A 25,853-nucleotide genomic window follows, 5' to 3' on the forward strand; every position below is an offset into this window, starting at 1 on the left:
GACCAAACTATACCTCCAAAAGCATGAACATATAAATTCTTCAATATCAGTTCAAATACCACCTTAGTCCCCAATTCCTGCAAGGTAAGGGGGTAATCTCTTTCTCTAACTCTTGTAGTGTATGATCTACACCTTCCTTTCAACTGTTACCTCATTCAATGTTGGATTATGTAAAAATATTATCTCTCCTACTACATTAAAGGTACCTAAGAGCAGGATCTATTTCTGGTTTATCTCTATCATCTCAAGAGTAGGCACAAAAAATACACATTGAACAACTAAAGAACCCAACAGAAAAAAAAAATTCCTTAATACAAAGTTAACTCATATGGGTAATAGTACTGTTTTCCCAAACTAACCTTATATAATAAAAATGTATTAGGAGACTACACAAAATAGAGCAATATGACAGAATTATTCTGTGATGAGAGGTTCCTAGATGACTATTCTGTTTTTCTATTCATTTAAAAGATGTATCAATACTTCAAATGAGAAAAGATACAGTATGCTACACTTCACTATGCTTCAGAATGTAAAAACCATACATTTTTACCATATCAAACACAAGAGAAAAGTCCGAATTTAAGTTCAATTCCCAGAAGACACTTCAATTGTACAAGGTGAGTGGCAGCCTGGCAAGATTTGCCAGTAGAATGTTTGCACAACAAAGAAGCTGTTTCTAGGTGAACGCAACACAGAACTCCAAGGAAGGGAAAAGTCCTTCCAAAGTGACGCAGTAAGGTAGCCCATGACTATTTCCTTAATTAATGACGTGAAAGCACAAAGCGATTTTCATCAAGCACTAGTAAATCTAAGAACTCTGAAGAAAGTGATTACCCTGAAAGTAAACCTTTCAGAAAATTTGGGGCCTTTTGTGAAATTCTTGAAATAGGTGAAACTTTTGTCTCCAATACCTCATTCAGGGAAGAAGTACTTTGAGAGGAAAAAATGATTTGATTCAATCTACTATTTCTAAAGCAGAAGATGATTTGTCTGCAAAACTGATATTCTAATTCTAAGCAAATACTTTTTTACACTAGAGAAAGTGTGTCCCTAATATGTTTGTTTTTTTTTTTTTTAAGAAACTACCCAGACCATGTCCCTTTCTTCCTAATTGCTCAAAGGAGGAAAAGAACCATCACCAAGGGTAAAAAGCAGCTGTAAAAGCAACACCAAAGCCAGCTTCATGCTCAGGAAAGGACACTGCACCTCCTCCCTGTGGTTGTAAGTACTCTACATGTTCAGAGAAACTTCTCTAGTAGTGAACTACAGAAATGATCCCTGGGCACCTGGGTGGCTCAGGTCATGATCTCATATTTCGTGAGTTCAAGTTCCACATTCAGCTCTCCGCTGTCAGAGCGGAGCCTGCTTCAGATCCTCTGTTCCCATCTCTTTCTGCCCCTCCCCCACTTGCGTGCACACGCTCTCAAATAAACATTAAAAAATTTAAAAAAAATTAAAAAAAAAAAAAAGAAATGCTCCCTGAAAGTATAGTCTTCCTGTTATGTATTCTTGATACCAGAATCATTGGGATTATACTTTAAATGTCATCTTCTCATCTTCTTGGTTCTCAGCTCTGCCTGCACATTAGAATCTCGCGAAAACTTTTAAAAAAATACTGATACCCCGATCCCACCCCAAATTCTGACTTAATTGGTCGACACTGGAGCCTATGCATAACTTTTTTTTCTCTAAAGGTACACAAGTAATTTTAGTGTTGCTTTAGGGTTGAGAATGACTGTTGTACTATCTTCATTTATAAATATTAAAAATGAGGCAGCACAAAGTGATATTCATTGGAATGAGAGTAATAGTTAATAACTAACCTTAGAAAATAAGCAATATAATTTTCCCCTAAAACAAGGTTTTAAAAATTATATCCCTAAGCAGCAGGAATAGAAGCATGAACAAGACAGGAAATGTATTACAAAGCTTACATTTCTGGTGGAAAAAGTGAACAAGTATATAAATAAGATTATTTTATATAGTGATAAGAGTTGTGAATAAAATAGGCTAATGTGACAGTTATGAGTTAAATGAGTAGGCAGGCAGCTTTTGATAGTATAATCAAAGAAGGCCTGTTTTACATATATTAACATAAATTAAATCATATTATACATTTTATTGAATAACCTGAGTTTATCATTTAACAAAATGTGAAAGCTATCTTACACATCTATATGCATCCATTACATATGTCTATTGCTCCTTTAACCACTGTATCCATCCTGATGAAGATTTTTTTTACTACTGAAATCAACACTGTGAGGAACACTTTTATACATTTGTACACTTTTATACTCCAGGATAAATTCCTACAAGTGAAATTACAAGGTTAAAGAAAGCATACATTTAAGTTTCTGATAGATAGGATCAGATTTTCCTCAAAAAGTTTGGAACAAATGGAGCTTCTGCAAAAGGTTGCATTTTTTTTCAAGCAACTGCCATTAAGATCATTTGGATAAAAATATTTTGTCTTTCTATTCTCTGTGAAATTATTGATTCTCAATCTTTACCTGATCTGACCAATTTGCAATATATTTGAGTTACCCTTTTTCCCATAAAACACTTTCTTTACCTGTCTTCTAAAGAGGTATGCCTCTGTGGTTTTCCTCATAACACACTGGACTCTGCTTTCTTAAAAAAATTGTGTTATGTTTATTATTTATTTTTGAGAGAGACTCAGCATGAGCAGGGGAGACAGAGCGTGAACAGGGGAGGTTCAGAGAGAGAGGGAGACACAGAATCTGAAGCAGACTCCAGGCTCTAAGCTGTCCCCACAGAGCCCAACACAGGGCTCGAAACAATGAATCATGAGAACATGACCTGAGCTGATGCTTAACAGACTGAGCCACCCAGGTTCCCCTGAACCTTGCTTTTCAATCTGCTCTCCAGGTTCTTCCTCATTTCTTGAATTCTAAACATTGAAATATCCTGGGGATCAGTTCTTGGTCCTTTCTCTACCTACACCCATTCCCTTCATGGGCTCTTATCTAATCTCATGGACTTAAATATCTATTTCATTTGGATGTCTAAGAAGTCTCTGAAAACATCTAAAACTGAATTAAAATTCAAAACCTGCTCCTGCCACAGAGCTATCTTATTTCAATTCAATATATGACAACTCCATCTTTCCAGTTGCTCGAACCAAATCCATTCTCCTACACCCCAATTTCTTCTTTTCAAACAGGCTTCTGCCCAAGTCAGATTCCCCAGAGAAGCCTTTCTTACCACATTTCTAAAACAGTACTTTCCTGCCTCTTAACCACCATTGCCCATCCTCTCAGCTTGTCTATTATTTTTTTTGTTTTTTTAAAAAATTTAATGTCTATTTATTTTGAGAGATAGAAAGTGCGAGCAGGGGAGGGGCAGAGAGAGAGAGAGGGAGACATAGAATCCAAAGCAGGCTCTAGACTCTGAGCTGTCAGCACAGGGCCCGACGCAGGGCTCAAACTCACACGCCGTGAGATCATGACTGAGTCGAAGTCAGATGCTCAAACGACTGAGCCACCCAGGTGCCTCTCAGCTTGTCTATTTTTTTTTTTTTTAATTTTTTTTAACATTTATTCATTTTTGAGAGACAGAGAGAGACAGAGCATGAGTGGGGAAGGTACAGAGAGAGAGGATGACACAGAATCTGAAGCAGGCTCCAGGCTCTGTGCTGTCAGCACAGAGCCCGATGCGGGGCTCGAACCCCAAATGGTGAGATCATGACCTGAGTGGAAGTCAGATGCTCAGCCAACTGAGCCACCCAGGCGCCCCTCAGCTTGTCTACTTTTAAAAAATGATATGTCAACATCTAAAATTAGAGCATATATTTCTTTAATTGGTCATTGTTTTGTTACCAGAATATTAGCTGGGGACAGGAAATTCATTGTTTCACTATGGTATCTCTAGCACCCTGAGCAGTACTTTTTTTTTTAAGTTTGTATTTATTTTTGAGAACGAGTGAGAGAGAATCCCAAGCAGGCTCTACGCTGACAGCATGGAGCCCAACGTGAGGCTCAATCCCACAAACTATGAGATCAAGACCTGAGCCGAAATCAAGAGTTGGATGCCACCCAGGCACCCCAGTATTTTTTGTTGTTAGCACAGTAGCCACTCAATAACCATTTGTTCAATGAATGAATGAATGATATAGGTCACATAAAGATATTTTTATTGAAAACCAGGTTGTTGAGGTGGAAAAGACAATATATTTAGAGACGAAGCATCAAGGTTTGGGGCCTGTCCCAGGCACAGCTATACAGCTTTGGGCAAGTTATCCTTCAAAGTCTATTTCTCCAGCTGTAAATTGGGGTTTTGCCATCTTCCTCAGCAAACAAGACAGCTGAAATAGTCAATATGTACTTGGTATTATAAGCCACAAAAGTTTCACTACCTGCAATTTACCAGGAACATTTGCTTCAATTTTCCTCTTAATTTTACTTGTTTAGGTCAAACACAACATAAGGGTATGTGTTCAGGGGTCCTTATATTAAGTTATTACATTACATCACTATATTATATATTATTTAAAAAAATTTTTTTTAATGTTTATTTTTGACAGAGAGAGAGACCAAGCACGAGCAGGGTAGGGGCAGAGAGAGAAGGAGACACAGAATCCGAAGCAGGATCCAGGCTCCAAGCTGTCAGCACAGAGCCGATTCGGGGCCTGAACTCACGAACCGTGAGATCATGACCTGAGCTGAAGTCGGAAGCTCAACTGACTCAGCCATCCAGGCGCCCCTATTATTATTTTTTTAAGTAGGCTCCATGGTCAGCACGGAGCCCAACACGGAGCCTGAACTCACAACCCTGAGATCATGACCTGAGCTGAGGTCAAAAGTTGGACACCCAACTGACTGAGCCACCCAGGCACCCCCATATTATGTATTATTAAGTTGTACTTCTATTTTGTCTACTTGTGCAAACTTTAAGAAAGGTAAAGTAAATGCAATTACTAGAAAAAATTCACCAAAAAATTTTTAATTCTACTGGTGGTGGTTGTACAAGTCTGTAAATCAACCAAAAATCATTCAGTTGTACACTTAAATCAGGTGAATTTTATGGCATATGAATTATATCTCAACAAAACTGTTAATAAAACAAAAAAAGAGATTCTCTGACTCTCTATATAAGGCTACTGTAAAATATCCTCGGAATTTAGGAATAAGGCCAAAGTCACCTACCAAAAGCCCAAAATTAAAAAAAAAAAAAAGAAAAAAGGTCAGAAGATGAGCTCTGCCATTAGTTGAAGCATGACACTGTAAAAGATGTTTTATAAGAAACCCAGATATTTGGTCAATCCAAAATGACCTGAACAAAATCACTATCTCAAAGAGGTATCTGCACCCTCCTGCTCATCAAAGCATTATTTACAATAGTCAATAAATGGAAAAACTTATTCCCATGGAAGAATGGGTAAAAAGAATGTTATACACAATCCAACCCACCTACCCACAAGACTATTAAAAAAGGAAATCCTGCCTTTTAGGATAACGTGGACCTTGAGGGCATAGGCTAAATGAAGTAAGGGACAGAAAAATACTGATATAGTTTATATGTGGATCTAAAAAAGCCTACTTCATAGGAATAGAATGGTGATTGCCAGGGGGTAGGGGAAATGGGGCGATCTAAGGGTATAAATTTACAGCGATTAAGAAGAGTAAGTTCTGGGGATCCAATGTTCAGCATGGTGACTACAACCAACAACCATCAATACTGTATTATACACTTGAAAGTTAAGGTAGTAAACCTTAAATGTTATTGTCACACACAAACTACTGTCATTATGTGAGAATGGAGATGTTAACTAACCCTCTTGTGGTAATTATTTCATAACATACACGGGGATCAAATCATTATTCTACATTTTAAGCTTACATGGATTGTATATTCATTATCTCTCATTAAAACTGGGGGTAAAAAATAAAGGAAGTGACCTGAACAACTTAACTTTACAGCTACACCGGGATGACCGCACAGTAAGAACGCAGCTAGTTTCTAGAGCTGAGCAGACAAACGCCCCATCCCGCTTCCGGAGTGGAGCCTGCGGGGAGGGAGTGTCCCCTCCGTGGGTCACTTGGCGCCTAGTTCAAGCAGCGTCCGTCCCTTCCAACCCTAGATCTTCGCGGGGGAGCTGACAAAATTTAGGCTTGCTGAGCCGACGACCCTCCTTGCTTGCACTGACCGACCCCGAGGTTACCCCGGCCGCTTGGGGACTGGCGGCGCTTCAGCTCAGAGGGGTCTCACCTAGAGCGCTTCGACCTTGGCTGAGTAGGAGTCACCCGAGATTTCAAAAACGGTTACGGGCGCTATTCACCCGAGATTTCAAAAACGGTTACGGGCGCTATTCGGACCCTCGGACTCAGAATAGGGGTGGAAGCCCCACACCAGTCTGACAGCGCCGGTGGGCGAGAAGAAGCCGCCCCAGGCCAGCCCTGCGCCCCACCAGGTACCCCGCGCAGAGACCGGCGGAACTCTCCCGGGGAAGCCACGCGCCTTCAGCCCCCGGGGTACACCTTCCCTTGGGAGCAATCCTGCCCCAGAGACCCGCCTCACTCCCGCGCGCGCGAAACCGTTCTCCCGCGAGATCGCCCCTCCGACTCCGCCCACTGCTCCGCCCACGGAGAGCTGGCCTGGAGGCCAGACCCCTCTTCGGACAGTTCCCCACCCCACCCGAAGGCGCAATCTGAAACTATTCCTTCCACCAGCCAATCATTTCCTCTAGTCGCTCATCACCGAGTTCATCCATCTTTCCGGGGCTTTCGGAAGTCCAAATCCCGGCTCTTCACTACAGAAGTGCCTAGGTCCTTCCGGACTGCGCATGCGCATCGATGGGGCGGAGGGGGGGAGGGGCGGGTGGCGCAGGCGCAGTAGCATGATCTCCGGGGGTGGTCGCTAAGCACGTGGGTTGTGCTGGCCAGCGCGCCAGTGGAGCTACTGGATCCTCAGTTTCGGTGGTGTCCATCGTGGGCAGCGGACTAATAAAGGCCATGGCACCGGCGGAAATCCTGAACGGGAAGGTGGTCTCCGCGTAAGCACCTGTCATTGTTGTTAGGGCATGTTGGGCTGCAGGCGAGGGTTCTGAGCAGAGTATGCAGGTCCCCATATTCCCATTTTTTTGCTGGAGGGACACTTGTAGCGCAAGAGTAAGGCTGGCCGGGGGCGTGGGGGAGGACGTAGTGTTGAACCCATCACACTTGAAGATCGATCCCCTGCAGTCGAAAAAATGGGGACTTGGGCACCGTCCGCGTTTCTAGAAGGGCTCCCTGATGGCTGGGCCGGCTGGCTATTGGATTTTGGACCAGTTTTCTTAACCCGCCCGACTGTGCTCCTCAAAATGCAGCTGCTGACGGCTCTCTGCCAGAAGAGAGTGGTTGGGACTGTCTGCAGCACCATATCAGAACTCAGAAATGCAGTTTCCTCACTTACGCTGTAATTCGGAGCTGAGGAGACAAATTAGTAAGATTAATGAGTGACAAAACTTGACAAGGGTACAAGACTGATTAGTGACGGAGGGACCTCTTCCAACCATCGCTTTCCCACTGCACCTGAGTCATCATTTGCTAAGTGGAACCCAATAAGCTTTCGCTTTCCCTTCAATTTCATGCTCCTCTAATACCCTTGTCTGCATCCAGGCCCTAGAGTTACGTTCAAGTTTGGCTCCTGAGTCCTGACACTATTATGTGTAGCATTTGGCCTCTGCTTGTTCTACCTGTATAGGAAATGTAAATGCCTAACTGGTGGATATGATTGCCAGACTTACTCCCAAGAAGTACACCCTGCTGTTTTTTGTCTGGGAGGTGACTAGTGGGAAAATATGAGAGTAGAAGAGGAAAGGATACATTTTGTGTGACTCTCCGGGAGGTTGATCTTGGGGCCTTTGACTTCGCAGTTATTTAATAACTACTGTAGTTGGCAACAGTAATTGTCTTGTAAACCTGCCAACTCTGTGGGTAAAAGGTTTTTGAGTGTATTAGGGAGTCACTGGTAGTGAAAACCATCCTGGGGCAAAATGATTTTTCCTGGAAGGTAGAGATGGTGGACAAAGGAGGTGAGATGTACAGTAAATGGTAATGAATCTTCCACATTGGGAAAGAGAAACTCCAGACTTTTAGACTGGAAGTCACAATACATCTGAGTGCTTTTGAACATGTGGTATGCTGAATTACATTGTTTCTGCTTTACTTTGCTTTTGGCTTGCCTTCAGTCAAACCTACTCCCTTTACCAGTGGCTTTTTTCTGATAAAGTCTTTTTAAAAAGACTGGTTGAAGAGATAATTTAGGCTTGCTTCTTGGCAGGCCACTGAAAATAGGTGCTCAATGGGTACGTTTTTGTTGAGTGGAGAGCAAGTTAAATATGTTTGTTAACTCCACAAAGGCATTGTCTTGTTTATGTCTATGTCCAAAACACCTAGAAACCTTTCCTTAGTAGTTAGTTATGTGGCTTTAAGCAAATTGGTTAACCTATCTATACCAGAACTTCCTCTGATGTAAAATAAAGATAATATGTAGACCATTGAGTTGTTAGGAGAAACTAAATGAGTTCTTAGCTGAAGAACATTTAGAGTTATTCCTGACACGTAGTAAGTGTTCAACACATGTTAGCTGTGTTAATGATTAGAAATTAGTTAATGTATACATGGATGATTGATTCATGATCTTTTTGACAGTGATAGGTGCTTGAGATCTATTTCAATGGTTCCCAATATTAACTCACATTGAAGTCACTGAGGAAGATTTTGTTTACTATTTCTTTTTATTTAAACATGAATACATACAGGGGTGCCCTGATGGCTCAGTCACTGAGGCTTCCGACTCTTAATTTTGGCTCAGATCATGATCTCGTGGTTTGTGAGTTTAAGCCCCTGTTGGGGTCTGTGCTGAGACCACAGAGCCTGCTTGGGATTCTCTCTCTGCCCCCCCTCCCCCTCAAAAAAAACCCAAAACTTTAAACATTAATACATACAGTGAGTGTGCCTATCACAAGTATACAACTCAATGAATTTTTTGCAACTGAACTTAATAGCACCCAGATCAAGAAATGGCATTGACACCCAAGAAGCCCTCCCTTCCTAAACCTCCGGTCACCATCCCCAACAAAAGTCATCATTTTTAAGAAATATTTGTTTTTGAGAGGAGAGGAGGGGCAGGGAGAGAGGAATACACAGAATCTGAAGCAGGCTCCAGGCTCCAAGCTGTCAGCATAGAGCCCAATGTGGGGCTCGAACTCATGAACCTTCAGATCTTGAGCCGAAGTTGGACACTCAACCAACTGAGCCACCCAGGTGCCTCAAAGGTGGTCATTCACCTGACTTCTAACAATGTAGATTAATGTTGCCCGTTTTTGAACTTTATATAAATGGCATTGTATGGCATAAAGACTTCTGGGTCTGGCTTCTTTCAATGAACATTGTGTTTCTGAGATTATTTCATATTGCATGTAGTTGTAGTTCATTTACTCTCATTGCTGTATTGTATTCTACTATATGAATATGCTACCATTTACTCATCCAGTAATTAGGACACTTAGGTTTCTAGTTTTGGTGATTAGGAGTTTTACTGTTATGAGCATTCTTTTGCATGTCTTTCGATGGAACATATGCATATTTCTGTTGGTTACATATTTAAGAGGATTGTAGAGTAGTAGGACAAATATGTATAATTGTATTTAGTAGAAATTGCCAGTCTTTCCAAGATAGTTTTGCCAATGAGTCTCATAGGGTACTTTTGAAACATATCAATGCCTGGTGCCCACACCAGACTGATTTCATTTGAATTGGCTAGCAATAAGCCACTGGATTCAAATATTCTCTAAATCTTTTAAAAGCTAATTTCTATGATTCTAATGCATCTTGAAAGTGAGAACCACTTATTTAAAACCTTACATATAGATCCAGTTCTCATCATTGAAGTATGGCAACGATTTGGCTATAAGGATTGAAAGCATTGTCTGGAAAAGACTGTTCCAGGTACTGGAGGGGTCCCCTCTACCCAGCCTGCTCAGAGCTGACATAGCTAACTTTTTACATTGCCCTGTGGTAGAGCAGTCAGTTAGTTCCTAACACAGTTCTTACAGGAGCATTAAGACCAAGGTCTCCTTGTCCTTACGGAAGATCTGTCTTTTCATGTGCTAATAAAATGGTTCAGAGACTGCCATACCTTGCCACCTTGACCTTCATGGAGCTTGTAGTACTCACAGTTCCTCAGAGAGAGGGAGCCTTGGCAGGGGAAACAGCCTTCCTAGCTCATGGGGATCTTGCAATTCCCCAGCAACTTGTACTCAGGCTGCAACAGGTTTCTGACTTGGCTGCTGGCTCAGTGGGAATCTGAAGAACACGATTCAGCTTGAGTAGGCTGGATTGCAGGCGGAGGCTCTGGGCAGGGTATCCCCGCCTGTTGTCTTTTACTGGGTCAGGGACACTCTTGGGAGGAAAGGTAAGTGAACTTCTTACATTGCAACCAGGGATCCTGGAGTCCAAGGAAAGGGTCCCTCATTCCCCAAGTTTCAGATCAGCTTTCTTGGTTGCCAGCAACTGTTGGGTCTCTCTGGGGATGAATTTGCAAGCCTTCAAGGGCCCTGGGCAGTTTCTTCCCTGATACAGTGTTTGGAATGTAAAATCCCTTCCTTGGGGGGAGAAAGAGTGGAACAGGCCATGAGTTCTACAGTCAGAATTTCTCCAAAATCCAGTCCATTCAATCCATCCCATCCTGCAGCTGAGGCAATAATAGTTGAGGCTAGAAAGTGATGCGATTTGGCCAAAGGTTAATGGCAGAGGTTCAATTGGAACCAAGTCTCGTTCACCCAGCACATGGCATTTTTCACGCTATCAGGCACTTATAACTTTGCTGAAAGGAATTTCGTAAACTAATCTTTGTCTTACTTAACAGCAGTCTCTCATTGCTGTGCTTCCCACTCTGCTGAGAAGACCATCCTTGACTTTTGTTTACTTTTATTATTGTTTATTTTATTATTTATTTTATTATTATTTTTTTATTATTTATTATTTTGTTATTCCTTTATACCTTCCTGGAAGCCAGGACTAGACAGAGTTCATCATCTCCAGATTCCATCTCTGCCTGTTCTACCCTGTGGGAAATCTGGATCTAGTTGCCAAATTATCTCCCTTTGGGAGGAACACCCCATTTCTCCCTTAAGGGGAGTTTGAAGGTTGCAGTCCACGTTTGACAGTTGGGAGAGATCTGAGGGTCAGAGACAAGTGTGTGTCGTTTTGGGGTATTTATTGACTTATTCAACAAATATCTCTGTGCCTCCCGTATGCAAGCACTCTTCAGGACCTAGAGATGATGGCAGTAAGCAAAATAGCTCAAATCCCTGTTTCTGGAGTTTGTGTATTGATAGGTAGAGATGCACAATAAAATAGGTACAAAAATGTGAGGTGGTGAGATGTGCCAAAGGGAAAACCAGAGCAAGGAAGAGGGACAGAGATTCCTGCCACATGGGGGGACTGTAATTTTAAATATGGGAATTAAGCTCATACTATTGTAAAAGTGACTTTGGGGCAAATACTTGAAGGCTGTGGGGCCATGAGCCTACCGATGTTATGGGGAAGAGGGTTCCTGACCAAAAGCAAGCCTGTGCCATGGACCTTTGACCTCATTCTTTATTAAATGACTGCCTTAGGGTCAACAGTGAGGGCCCCAGAGAAGCTGACTAAGCATAACTGGGTGAAGTACACTGTCTTTGGCGGTGACCCACCACCTTGGCTTAAAAGAGGTGTCCTTAAAGAGACAAAGGGATGGAAATTAGATGGAGGAACCGCCCTGATTTGTGTGGTGCCTCAATGGGGTATCTCCTGATCAGATGGGGGCCCTAAATGCGGGGCAACAATCAGGTGGAAGCCTGTGGGGACGAGGGAGGTGAAAGAATTCACCTGAGGCAGAACAAAGGAGGTACAAGTTTACTGAATATGCAGCGAGGGAGAGGAGAGGCTGTCTGCTTGGAGGCAGTAGAAGGAGGCAGCTTTTCAGGAGGGAAAGTGAGAGGTTTGGTGACATAGGGAATTTTCCCTTTTTTGGCAACTGGCTGGTTGTAAGCAGCCCCTTGGTCGGTTAGGGCCTCTGGATATTTCAGGGTGGGTCGCCTGATGGGCCTGTCTGTGTTCAGCCTGGTGATCACTGTGGCCCTTTCTGCATTCCTTTGCTCAAGCCTGCTTGCCTAAAAGTGGCCTCCACAATTTGGTTTTTAGGCTAGAAATTACAATTCTTACCTGTGTGTGCTTTTCAAAGTGAGACTTGCTGGATTTTGTGTGATTTGTCTGCTTTTCCTTCTTCTGTTTGATATACCTGAGCCCACTCCCTCCATTGGTGGCATTTTTCTTGGTCAGGTCTTCTTTCTGCAAAGACTGGTTGTGAAGAGACAGGCAGCTTGCTACTTGTCAGGCACTGAGAGAAGGTGCTCTTAGTTTTTCTGGGTTGAGCAGAGCAAGTTGGATAAGTTTGTTATGCTCCCTGTGGGCGGAATCCCCAGATCTAGACATAGTGCTGCTCCCTCTGGGGAGCACGGGTAACTTAATTTACCTCTTTGTGCCTTAGTTTCCTCATCTGCATGTTGCGGATAGTGATGGCACATAATTCATAAGGTGGTTGAAATTAAATGAGTCATTCATTACTTTGAAAGCATTTGGAGCAGTTCCTGGCCCATGGTAGGTTTTAATGAATTGGTGCTTTATAGTTAGTATCTGTTGAATAAATAAGTGGTGTCTGTGTTTATCCAGGCTGTGTCTTTGGTAGCTGCCTTATAACCTTGAACCTTAAAATTAGAATTTGTCCTACTGATCAAATATAAAAATGGAACCGTGCTATACATTTAGCTCCAGGGCTAGAAAAATTATTTCTGTGAAAAGAATTTGCCCACCACAGAGAAGGGCTGCTAAATGTTGATAAGCTTTTCATTTTGTCCTGTAGATAAAATACCTGTAGACCTTTTGTGCTTTAAAAGATTTGCCTGTAATGAGATCCAAAGTGCAGGCCTTTCAGAAGTTACACGGAACCTCGAATGCCCAAGCTGGCTTGACTCTGGGAGCCTTGCAGGGGAGTGGGATCTTCTGCGAGGTTGTAACTAGGCCGCCTATCTAGGCTACTGGAGTATTGTTGTAAGCGGACCCTGGCAGAGTCTGGAGCTGGCAGCCAACTACTGTGGCCATGGCTCCAGCGAAAATCCTGAGGATGTGGCCCAAGAATAAGTGTCTGTCCTCATCCATCAAGAAGGTTGGCACCAGGCAGTTTGGGATTTGGACAGTGGGGCTTTGAGTAGGGGTGTGTGGTCCCTTGTGTATCCCTCAGGAAGAAGAAATATCAGGTTAGCCTAGCATGGAGTAGGGTCCCTGGAGCAGAGGGAAAAGACACCCTGTCCTTCCATGGACCCTGGTAGGGGCTGAGCAGGGTAGAAAGACCAGGGCAAGTTAGTGAGCCTCGCTTTCCTCTCTTTTCCTCTTCTGTACTGTGGGGGTGGCCGTAGCAGTTATTTATACCCTGGGGTTGCAGAGAGGATTACAAAGGTGTGTAATGTAAGGCTCTCAGAGCCACAGAGCTACTGTGGGCTACTGTGGTTATGACTGTATCCACTGAGGTCTGATCCATAGTGTTGAAAGTTCCCAGCACCCCTGCACTGTGCAGTTAGCTCCCCTTGATACTCTCCTGTAAGGTATCTCCTGGCACTGTCCCTCCGTGAGCTTGAAGGAGTGGGTGGAGGATGGTGCCACAGTCAGGATTCCTCAGCCACCCTGGCCACCTCACCCTCCATTTTGCAGTTTCTGAAGCTTTGGCCAGAATGACTAACTTGACCAAAACTTACAAGGCTGGAGGGGTGGGGGGTGGGGGGAAGAGTTATAAGTCTGATGGCAGGGACTCCACAGTGTATTTTTCTTCCTAGCCAAGGGCTTGTTACTTGCTTGCCAAAAGAAATTGCAAACTTGTATCCTCCTGTTAGGAGATGAAAGGACAAATTAAATCAGTTTGGAAGGCTCCCAGACTGCTTCTCTTCAGAAAGTCATTTTCAAGGTTGGAGACAAGTCAAGCCTTCTTGCTTTGTTAGCTAAGTTTTTCTTTTCACCCTTGATAAGAAGTTCTTCCCCTAGAGCCTGGGCAGGAGAGGTATAGCTTTGTGTTACTGGTGTTTGAGGACTACCAGGAAAGAGGGAGTATTTCTGTAAAAGGTTTTGCCAGAGCCTAAAAGGAATTTATCTTCAGTGACCTAACGTGATAAATGATCTTTCGTTTTGGTTCCAAGTACGAGTCCTTGTAAGCAGCCTCCTAAAATTTTATTTATTTATTTATTTATTTATTTATTTATTTATTTATTTATTCACTCACTCATTCATTCATTTATAATTTACTTAAAATTTTTTATGTTTATTTATATTTGAGGGGTGGGGAGAGAAACAGAGACAGAATCTGAAGCTGACTCCAGGCTCTGAGCTGTCAGTAAGCAGAGAGCCTGATGTGGGCCTTGAACTCCTGAGCTGTGAGATCATGACCTGTGCTGAAGTCGGCTGCTCATTGGACTGAGCCACCCAGTTTCCCCAAGCAGCCTTTTAGATGTAAGCCCTTTTTACCCAAGTTTTTCCTTTAGCGTTCCATAAAAGCAGAAAGCTTAGGTCTTTGTGAGGCTTTTCTCAGATAGAGCTCTTGGCCTGCTCTTCCTCTCCAACCAGAGGCCCCCAGTCTTCCACCTTCTTTCCACATTCTGCTTGGATGATGATCCAAAGACCTCTTGGACTTGGGCCCAAAAGCAGCTCTGATGGCCAGATGTGTGGTTAATGGGGAGACTAACTCTGCGTGTTGGGCTCTTGCTTACAGAGCCTCATATGTGGGGCCATCCTGTGATGTCTCATAACTCTTGTTACCAACTGACAGTTACAAAATGGTGGCCTAGCAGCCAGATGTAGTTATACATTTTGTTGGGTTTACAGAGTTATTTTTAAAAATTGGATTGCTTTCCAGCACATTTAGGTGTATAATTATACCCCAAAATCTGGAATCCTGACTTTTTGAGAGGAAAGGGAAAGCTTAGCAATGCTGTGCTCTCTATTCTTAATGTCACCAAGTTTGTTGGATCAGGGTACAAGCTTCCCCCTCTCCCCTGTGAGGGGAAAGGGCGGTGGGACCACATTGTTCAGGAATCCTACCACACTTGGTTGTGTCCACCTGGACTTGACAGTGTTTTCCACTTTGTGACCTTTTTCTAATGCACGTTTTTTCTGTCTGTCTCTCTCTCTAATGCACATTTAATCCACTTTTAAAATCGTACATTTCAGGGGCGCCTGGGTGGCTCAGTCGGTTGAAAGGCCGACTTCGGCTCAGGTCATGATCTCGCGGTCCGTGAGTTCGAGCCCCGCATCGGGCTCTGTGCTGACAGCTCAGAGCCTGGAGCCTGTTTCAGATTCTGTGTCTCCCTCTCTCTGACCCTCCCCCGTTCATGCTTTGTCTCTCTCTGTCTCAAAAATAAAAAATAAACGTTAAAAAAAATAAAAAAATAAAAAAAATAAAGTCGTACATTTCAGGAAGCTTTTCTTGACCAGTTCAACCTGGTTTCCCAGCTCCATGTGTTGTCTCTAGATCGGTGGTTCTCAAATGCTGCCAGTTTGCCCTTTTCTTCACCCCAAGGCACATTTAGTCAGGGCACATTTGGATGTGTCTGGAGACATTTTTGGTTGTCGGTTGGGGACTTGTCATCTATGCTGGTGGCATCAAGAGGTAGAAGCCAGGGATGTTCCAGAGCATCCTACAGTGCACAGAAGAGGCCCCTCCAACGAATAATTATCTGGCCCAAATGTCAGTAGTGCAGAGATTGATAAACCCTGATCTAGAAATTTAAGGAAAGTAGTTATTGTATCATTGTGTATATGGATTAATGATGCCTTGTACACTCACTGAGAATTAGAAGATTCACTAGAATTTTACACCATTAGCTGTTTTCACGTCCTGAATGTCAGGCACTTTACCTTCCTTAGGTGTTGGAGAGATTGGATGGAAGAATTTTACATTAGAAATTTTTATTGGAGCATGAAATGGAATCACATTAAGCTTTCAAATATATATTTGAGGTATCTGTCAAGTTTAGTATATATTTGCATTAATTATAATAATTCTCATATTAAATATTTTATTCTTCAACATAATGAAGGAAAGTACTGATACTAGTTGATCTGTATACTGATACAGTGTAGCTGTTGCTATTATACCATGTATCAGTGAAAACAATCAGGTGTTTTTTAAATGCTTATTTTTTTATTTTGAGAGAGAAAGAGAGAAAATCCCAAGCAGGTTCCAGAGCCTGGCACGGGGCTCAGTCTCATGACCTGAGCTGATATCAAGTTTGACAATTAACTAACTGAGCCACCCCAGGACAACCCTCCCCACCTCCCCCCCCCCTTTCTTTTTTAATAATTGAAAACAGTTCTAACAAGAAGGTAATTTAGACTTTTAATTTAACTTAACTAGGAATTTGAAATATATGTATTTCTTGGAACACTAGGTGGCCTCACAATCACAATTGTTTTTACAAGAAACTACGTGTTTTTGTTTTTGTTTTTGTTTTTTAATTTGAAGTATTTATTTTTAGCAGCATAACATTGTATGGACAAATGAGATAAAACAACAAATGAACAACATGAAAACAATGCAAATAAAATATATGTGTTGTTTTGCACAGTTAAAACCTTACAACAATAATTTACTCCTTGGGAAGTTGGGCAAAAGAAATTTGTGTCCTTTAGAAAAGCCCTACATACTGAATGAAGATGAATGTCCGTCCTTTTTCTCTGATCAGTTACTAAAGGTATATTCTGTTCACCTTTGAGAATCATTTGGGAATTACTCTAAGCTTGTGTTGTATTTCACTGTTTGTTGACTGAGGCAGCTTTATTTTCATCATGTAGATTTCTCAGCCAGGTGGTTAAATACCCTTTACTGCCTCCTTTTTCCACCTATAGCTTCTGTTGGAATGGCCCTGTTGGGTTATATTTTAGCAATGCTTTTGTCTCTGTCATAAAATGTCCAAAATTTGAAAATGAGCCAACATTTTATATCATAAAGAATGAGTTGTAATTTGTACTGGGCTTTTCCAGGAGTAATTGTACAACTTTGGCAAAAGAAATCTGGGTGACTATTTACGGGTATTATCTGACTGGGACTCTCTGGGGGTAATGTGATTCTATAGGGACATGCATCTTTGACTTACTGATTAGACTGTTTAACAACTGTATGTGGCAGAAGTTAAGTTGGAGAAAATAGTAATGCACATGACTCTTATCTATACAGATTTAAACAAATTTTGACAGGTTGAAATATAAATGATTAAAAAAATTTTTTTGAATGTTTATTTTTATTTTTTTAAAAAATTTTTTTTTAAGTTTTTTTTTTTATTTATTTTTGAGACAGAGAGAGACAGAGCATGAACGGGGGAGGGTCAGAGAGAGGGAGACACAGAATCTGAAACAGGCTCCAGGCTCTGAGCTGTCAGCACAGAGCCCGACACAGGGCTCAAACTCACAGACTGTGAGATCGTGACCTGAGCCGAAGTCGGCCTTTCAACCGACTGAGCCACCCAGGCACCCCTGAATGTTTATTTTTGAGAGAGAGCGCGAGCAGGGGATGGACAGAGAGAGAGACACACACAGAATCCGAAGCAGGCTCCAGGCTCTGAGCTGTCAACACAGAGCCCAACATGGGGCTTGAGCCCACGAACTGCGAGATCATGACTGAGGCAAAGTCAGCTGCTTAACTGACTGAGCCACCCAGGTGCCCTGAAATATAAATGATTTCTACCTTGCTTTTCACCCCTTAGACAAAAAGATACCTCCAAACATTGCATCTTATTGGCCAATAGCAATGCTTCTCAACTTTGGGTACTATTACCATTTGGGCTAGATAATTGTTTGCATTGCATTGTAGGATATTTAGTTGCATCCCTGGCCTCTACCCACTAGATGCCAGTAGCAACTTAGTTAAAACTGCATCTGTGTCTCTATCTAATCGCTATGATTATTTTACTAGTATCAGTTTAACAGGACCAGAGACTTGAATGGTTTACTGCCACTTTGTCTTGCCACATTCACCTGCACTTTAGTACTGATTTCTCCTCCACTGAGATTGAGATGTATCTTCCCTTAGGTTTTAGAGAATGTTCATGCAGGATGGTGAGACTCTGGCATATGGAGGTCTACCACCCAGGCATCAGGGGTGTTCTCCAGGTGCCTGTTTCTGCCTCACTTTTCCCTGAATCTTTATTAGCAGTGTAACTCATGGGCCATGGCTGGAAATCAAGGCATCTGCAACTCAAGAAAGTTTCTGTTGATTTAGCGGGTGTCAGTGTTTCAGAAGGTGTTCTGTGATGTGGCATTTTAGCTTTCTGGAAGTAATGAACTATGAAAACTAAAGAGTTTCCCAGCATTTAGCTCCTCATAGCTCTCTGACCCTAAAATAAAGGTAGATGAGGGAGAGAGTGTTAACTTTTCTCTCCATGTCTTTTATAGTTTCTGAGCTTCAAGCATGCTTGCACTTGGCTGTTGTTATTCTGCTTTTCATTCCAGAGTTCCTCAGTGGCCAACTCAGAAACCAAGGCAGGGAAAACCTTATAAGGGACCGTGGAGACCTTATTACAACTGTCTTTTTAAATTTTTTTAAAAATATTTTTTAATTAAAAAATTTTTTAAACATTTATTATTTAGAGAGGGGGCACAAGTGAGCGAGGGCGGTACCACAAGGGGCAGAGAGAGGGAGGGAGACAGAGAGACAGAGAGAAAGAGAGAAATGGGGCTTACCAGAAGCCGGTCTCATGCTCACTCCATGCAGGACTTGAACTCACAAACCGTGTGACCATGACCTGAACCCAAGTCAGATGCTTAACGACTGAGCCACCGAGGCACCCAGTTTTTTTTTTTTTTTTTTTAATTACAACAATCTTGATTTTTTTTTTTCTCCTCGCTAAGACAGAAAAGTTTCTGCCTATTGCTTTAGTGTTCTGGGCTGTCTAATTCTTGCTGATTGTGGTTTATGTGCATTTTTAAATGTTTCATTGCTATTCTGATCATGTCTCATAAGGAGACCTAAATGTTAGCTTTTAAACAAATCTTTCTAGTTGGAAGAATAACCCTGCTAATGCAACTTCAAAAACAGTCCTGCTTCTTAGAGAAAAGCTTAAGGGAGTCACTGTAACTGATCTCAGTCTATGATCTTTTTTAGAAAAAAAAATTGCACACTTAGATCCATTTAAATTATAGCATAGAAAATACAGAACATTTTGTTCTTTGCTCTTAACCTAGTGGGCTGAAATATTTTCCACCTATACCACCTTGTAGTACTGGGTTCTCATAGCTTGCTACCTGCTGGGTAAGGATATTACTTTTAGTTGTCCCTAGAGTCCCTTCTTCAGGCCTCAGATGGTCGTTATTCTAGAATCCTTATAAGATTTGGGAAATGAATTCACAGTATCAGTATGAAATCTGCTCTGTGCCTTAAAATATTTGTAGTTGTCAATCTTCCCAGCTCTATTTTACACCCCCTCCCCAAACCTCAAGAGTCATCGGTAGCCCCGCATTTTCCCTGTGCTTCATGTTAATATATCTAGAATCCAGCCACTTCTTGCCAGCTATGGATACCAGAGTCCAAGGCACCATCCCCTCTGGCCTGGATTTTTGCAATTTGAATAACTTTTTGCTTGTGTCCCAGATTCTCACCATTCTCCCTTTAGTCTGTTCCCAGTTCAGCAGCCAGGAGTAATTTTTCAGAAGTGTTAAGTCCTGTCATGTCAGCCCTGTTCCAAGTCTTCTAGCAGCTTCCTATCACATTCAGAATAAAAGACAGGCACCCCGCTTTACCCTATCCGGTTACCGCTTCTCCTGGGACCCCATTTACCCACTCAGAGCCTTTGCGCTTGCTGCTTTCAGCTAATTGGCTTTCAGAACACCACATGACTGCTTAGAGCCTGTTTCTATATCTTGAAACAGGAAGGCCTCTCCTCCCTTGGCCATCTCATAACATTGTTGAGAATTTCGGATACAGGTTTCCTCCACTATTCCACAGTACAGTATTCCTATGAAACCTTTCATAAGCCAAAGTGGCACAAAGCAAAGAAGCAGGTTTGGAAAATTTTTCGAGCATTCCAAGACCCAAAAAATAACCTCACTTAGGCTTCTCTGATACCTGAGGACACATCTTGCGCAAAATACATTGAGATAAAGCCCAGACACTCACACAGTTCAAAGCTCTCGTGGCTTCATGCTGAATTGCTGAGTTCCCCAGGAGGGAGCTGGGGAGTGCCTTTCAGGAAGGGCTTGCTGCAAAACAAACACTAAATGCTGTTTTGTTTTTGTTTTTGCTTTTTTTCCCCATAAAGCAAAAATCCTCTGTATTCCTTTGGGCTAGTGGAAACAGATATTAACAGAGGTTTTTCTGAAAAGCAAAGTGGCAAACCTGAACTTTTGAAAAGCAGGGAATCCCTGTAACGAGCTGTTTCCTCTCATGGTTCCTGTTAATGTCTTACATTGTGCCTGGCAATGGTTCCCCCCCAAGTGAGCTTTGTTTGGGTTGGGAGGGCTAAAGGAGAACCTGTAGGAACCTGTGCCTAGGCCTTTGTGTTACTATAATGGTTGGAGGGAAGGGAGGGGACAGGAGAGAGTTGAGTAGCCCAGCACTACACCTAGTTGTCCTGGTGGGGAGGCAGCCAAGGCTAGGACTGCTGGGGAGTTTCAGAGGCAGGGCCAGTGGAAATGCCACGTGTTTCCTGTTCTCTTGTGTTCGAGCAGAACTGTGATCTCCAGGTCAAATCTCTGATAGAAAAATCCAACAATCTGTTCATTCTTTTGAACTATATCATTGTATGGGATAATTGATACAAAATGATTTTTAAAAATAAGGTCACAAGCTTGAGATGATGAGGGAATGTGGGGCAAGCCGAGGGCAAGGTGCAGGCTAACAGCAAGCCCACCCCACCCCCGCCCCCACCAGTGGGACATGTATAATATTCCTTGGACACTCCCAGGCTACCCAAAAATATGGAAAGGACAAAAAACAAATGGTTAAACTGATAAGAGTCTCCACCAGTTTACCAGAAAAAGGCAATCCCATTATAGCCTAAAGTCCAGGAACTCCCTAGTGTCTTAAAGTTAATGCTTTGCTAGAGGGAAAACCACCTTAGCTTGACAATAGCTAGGCCTCCAGCATGTGAAAGTCTGGAAACTCCCTCTTGACTTTATCTCTCCCGATTGCATAAAATGGTCACCCCCTACACTTGCAGTGTAACTCTTTCTGCCCACGGGTCCTGTCCCCTTGCTTTAATAAAATCACCTTTTTGCTCCAAAGATGTCTTTAAGAATTCATTCTTGGTTGGGGCCCCTGGGTGGCTCAGTGGGTCAAGCGTCCGACTTCACCTCAGGTCAAGATCTGGCAGTTTGTGAGTTCGAGCCCTGTGTTGGGCTCTGTGCTGACAGCTCAGAGCCTGGAGCCTGCTTTGGATTCTGTGTCTCCCCAACTCTCTGCCCCTCCTGTGCTCATGCTCTGTCTCTGTCTCTCTCTCTCAATAATAAATAAACGTTAAAAAAATTTTTTAAAGAATTCTTTCTTGGTTGTTGGCTCCAGACTCCATGAACCCCCCCATCACCTCAAAACTTCATCAGAAATACAATTTTGAAGTCTTAAGTATGACTTCTTGTATCATTCAACATTCTTACCATTGATGAGGCTAATCCAAATAATCTATTTCTTGTAACACCTGTGCCTATTTATGTCCGTTGTTTATAAGTGTGGAGGACTGGAGCAGGAACTAATCAAGTCAGAAAGAGGGAAGAGATGTTTGTAATGTCCATATATATTTCATATGTCAAATGTGGTTGAGATGAAGAAAGGCGAATGATGTAATCTAATGTACTTGATGTATTGTCAAGAAGTTGTTTGTTGGTAAATTGATTTGTCCTTTGTTTCATGAGAGGTTATACTTTTAACCTTGTGTTAAATTCTTCTGTAAGGAAAATTCTTTTCTGAATTGGAATATATTTATAAATTCATATTGACTTTGGAGTGTGATTCATTGATTATCATTCAGCCTTATATGGGTACCCTGTGATCATCTTAGCAGGGAAAGTTGAGCAGGTGTGAGCTGTAGTTCTTTCCTGCAAAAGTTTTTCATTTAGCACCTGGAGAGGGGGAATGCTGAAAAAGATGAAGATTAACAGCCTTCCAGAAGTGTTGGTTCAAGTTTTCATTTATTCACTCTATGATTTTGAATGCCGTCAACTAATATGTTTTAAACTAAATGTCCTCATTCCACATGGCCCAGTCAGTGTAGTTAGGAGTTAGAATCTAAGATCCACATCTACTTGAGTCCTGGAAAATGGATGCGTATCCGTAATATCCTCAATTATACCAGATAATGTCTATTCAAGGGAGGTATTTTTAATTTAAAAGAAAAACGGCCTCTTTTAAATGACTTACTTGCGCTTGAGACATTCAGTGTTAATTCCAACCTTTCCTTTTTCTCTAGGCAAATAAGGGAGAGACTGAAGAACCAAGTCACTCAGATGAAGGAGCAAATTCCCGGTTTTACACCAGGCCTGGCAATTTTACAGGTATTATGATAGTGTATTTGCACGAATATCCTCTTTTCCCAACTCATAAGTAGCACTTCAGACAGCAAGCACTTCACACATCTTCCTTCCTTTCTCTTTCTCTTTCTCTTTCTCTTTCTCTTTCTCTTTCTCTTTCTCTTTCTCTTTCTCTCTTTCTCTCTTTCTCTCTTTCTCGGTTTCGTGAAACCTCCTCATACCTTTTCAGGCTCTCTCTGCAGGCCGCTCTTCTTCAGCTCAGCTTGTACGTGTTGCTGTATCCTGGCGTCTGCTATTCTTTGGGGGCACCTCTTCCGTAGTCCAATGTCCCTAGACCTTTGGTCTCAGGATCCCTTTACACTTAAAAAATTTTAAGACCTTAAGGACTTTTTGTTTATATGGATTCACCCATTGATGTATACTGTATCAGAAGCTAAAATGTTTTTAAATATTTATACGTTTTAAAATATCAATAGTAAGTTTATTATATGTTAGAATGAGTAACATTCTTATGAAAAAAAATAACTTTGAGGAAACAAAATTGAGGGGAGCTTGGGTGGCTCAGTTGGTTAAGTGTCCAACTTAGCTCAGGTCATGATCTCACGGCTTATGAGTTTGAGACCCGCTTTGGCCTCTGTGCTGACAGCTCAGAGTCTGGAGCCTACTTGGGATTCTGTGTCTTCCTCTCTCTCTGCCCTGCTCCAGCTTATGCGCTCTCTCTCTCTCTCTCTCTCTCTCTCTCTCTCTCTCTCTCTCTCAAAAATAAATAAACATTTTTAAAAATTTTAAAAATAAAATAAAAGCAAAATTTAGTGAGAAGAGGGGCATTATTTTGCACTCTACTATCTGGCTTAATGAAAGACACCTGGATTCCCATCTGCTCCTGTGTTCAACCTCTTGCTACATGTTGGCTTGATTGAAATATATGAAGAAAATCTGGACTTGTATAGATGTATAGTTGTAAAAAGGAAGAGGGTTTTTTTGTTGTTGTTTTGTGTTTGTTTTTGTAGTCTTCCCAGGTAATTGTGGATACTTTTGTTACTACAACAGGACTCAGTAAGTTTTTATAGTTTAGTTGCAATGTGGAATCTGACACTGTGCAGTGAACTCTCTCGTGCTTGGTTACATCCAAACCCACTGCTTTATGTTGCAGTTTGAATGGATATTTACCCATGCTTGGTTTGTTTTGTCTTCATTCCTCATTTAGAAAATAATGGTTCACTGAATTATGCAGATCTTCTGAATGTTAACACATTTCATTATGCAATGTAAAGAAAAGCACAATCATTAGTATCATAACAAACTTATCAGAAGAGTTTTTGATTATTGAGAAGCTTGTGGAGCTCACAGGAGTGGATAAAAAAACTTCTGATTTTCACTTGAAAGCTCAGATTTTACCTTTGGCAACAAATACTATTAAGCTATTTTCCTTCAAGTAGCAGGCTCGCTCTGTCCAGTTTTGAGAAAATATTTGCCAAATATTCAAGCATGAGTAATCATTGTTTGTCAGCTGTTTTTTCAAGTAAAGATAGCGTTCCATGTAAAACTGTGGCAGTTCAGCTGGCCGGGAGAAAAAGCACAGGACTTTTCCTGGAGACCACACCCTTCCCAGTTCCCCACACAGGATATAAAAGACATGTATGCAAGGGTTGAGGTTTAATAAAATTAATCATTTTTACTGCTTCATCGAGAGCATTTCTACACTTGATCTTAGCCAAAAGGCCGAGAAGCGATCGAGAGCACTTTAAGTGAAATTGGCATCTGTTTTTACTGAGAGTGGGGCAGTGACTAGTATAGTTTGGTGCCATTGCCTTGATTTGTGCAAAGTCTCACCCACCATTGGCTTTGCAGCCTCCATACAGATGTGAAAAAGGCAGATGACATCACGGTATCATTATAAAGTAGTCTGGCACTTGAAAGGGTCTTGGGGTTCCCTCAAAAGTGGGTAAGCTGCCCCAAATCTGGCAGTTTAACCTGGCTCTCAATACCAGCTCTAGGTCAGTAACTTCTTTTTTTTTTTTTTTTCTTTTTTCTTTTTTAAAAAGTTTATTGTTGGATTTACATCCAAGTTAGCATATAGTGCAACGGTGATTTCAGGAGTAGATTCCTTAATGCATGCCCCTTACCCATTTAGCCCATCCCACCTCCCCCAACCCCTGCAGTAACCCTGTGTATTCTCTATATTTAAGAGTCTCTTATGTTTTGTCCCCCTCCCTGTTTTTATATTCTTTTTGCTTCCCTTCCCTTATGTTCATCTGTTCTGTGTCTTAAAGTCCTCATATGAGTAAAGTCATATGATATTTGTCTTTCTCTGACTAATTTCACTTAGCATAATAATACCCTGTAGTTCCGTCCACGTAGTTGCATATGGCAAGATTTCATTCTTTTTAATTGCCGGGTAGTATTCCATTGTACATGTATTCACCACATCTTCTTTATCCATTCATCTGTCAATGGCCATTTGGGCTCTTTCCATACTTTGGCTATTGTCGATAGTGTTGCTCTAAACATGGGGCCGCATGCGCGCCCCTTCGAAACAGTATACCTGTATCCCTTGGATAAATGCCTAGTAGTGCAATTGCTGAGTTGTAGGGTAGTTCTGTTTTTAGTTTTTTGAGGAACCTCCATGCTGTTTTCTAGAGTGGCTGCACCAGTTTGCATTCCCATAGGTCAGTAACTTCTAAACCCGGGCTTCTTCTGAATTCTGGACTCTTGGTTTCTTGGAAAACTCTCACTTCCCTTCCTTCTCTGATCTCCTTTGCTTCCTGTTCCTTATCTTCCTGATACCTGAACCATTTGGATGCCATAGGGTACAGCCACAAAACCCCTTTTCCACCTATTCCTTCCCTCAGTGAGCTCACCTGGTTCCATGGCTACCTGGGAGAGTCCTTCCTGATTGAGGCCTCTGTCCAGGGTTTCTTCCTGAGCTCCAGATTCACCCAGTAGGACGCCTTCAACAAATTGGTAGGAGGCATTCAATAAATGTTTTGTCAGATGGACACATGGACAGACACACATTTGAAGGGTTGACTTGGATGACAGGAAGCCGATAACTTTCGTTTGAAATTCCCTTCAGAGATGGCTGCTTCCTCACTTCACATTTCTGTGTGTGTCTCCACATGTTATCATTTAATCCCTTACTAAGTTTTCTGTTCCATGTTCATCAAGAATTCCAGAGTGAATGGTTCTTAAATACTTCCCCCTGTTGCTGTTCATTATCCAGGAGGCCTTAGCCGAGAAGAAAAGCACACAGGCCTGGGTGTGTTCTCGCCTGTGGTGGGTTTTTCATTTCTTTGCAGATTAATG

At 42.0% G+C, this 25,853-nt stretch overlaps 1 protein-coding gene, 1 non-coding gene and 1 pseudogene across 3 annotated transcripts in view; 1 reads left to right on the forward strand and 2 right to left on the reverse strand.

The window, feature by feature from the left end:
• Nucleotides 1-739: 739 nt before the first annotated feature.
• Nucleotides 740-25,853, forward strand: part of MTHFD1 (methylenetetrahydrofolate dehydrogenase, cyclohydrolase and formyltetrahydrofolate synthetase 1) — a 69,198-nt gene continuing 44,084 nt past the window's right edge. Inside the window, exons 1-2 of one of the 2 annotated variants that reach the window (XM_042989870.1) lie at nt 740-1,224; nt 22,487-22,571. In XM_042989870.1, coding sequence (XP_042845804.1) covers nt 1,187-1,224; nt 22,487-22,571 — 123 coding nt within the window. In that variant the 5' untranslated portion in view covers nt 740-1,186. Of the gene's footprint in view, nt 1,225-6,729; nt 7,019-22,486; nt 22,572-25,853 lie in introns of those variants that run through there. The other variant, XM_007095205.3, reaches the window with a different exon arrangement.
• Nucleotides 1,085-1,291, reverse strand: LOC122239754. Its single transcript, XR_006219150.1, has one exon. It is a non-coding gene; the product is annotated as a small nucleolar RNA U3 (small nucleolar RNA).
• On the reverse strand, nt 24,192-24,281 carry LOC122239749 (annotated as a pseudogene).

The sequence above is a fragment of the Panthera tigris genome, chromosome B3 (genome assembly GCF_018350195.1).
Source record: "Panthera tigris isolate Pti1 chromosome B3, P.tigris_Pti1_mat1.1, whole genome shotgun sequence".
NCBI lineage: Eukaryota > Metazoa > Chordata > Mammalia > Carnivora > Felidae > Panthera > Panthera tigris.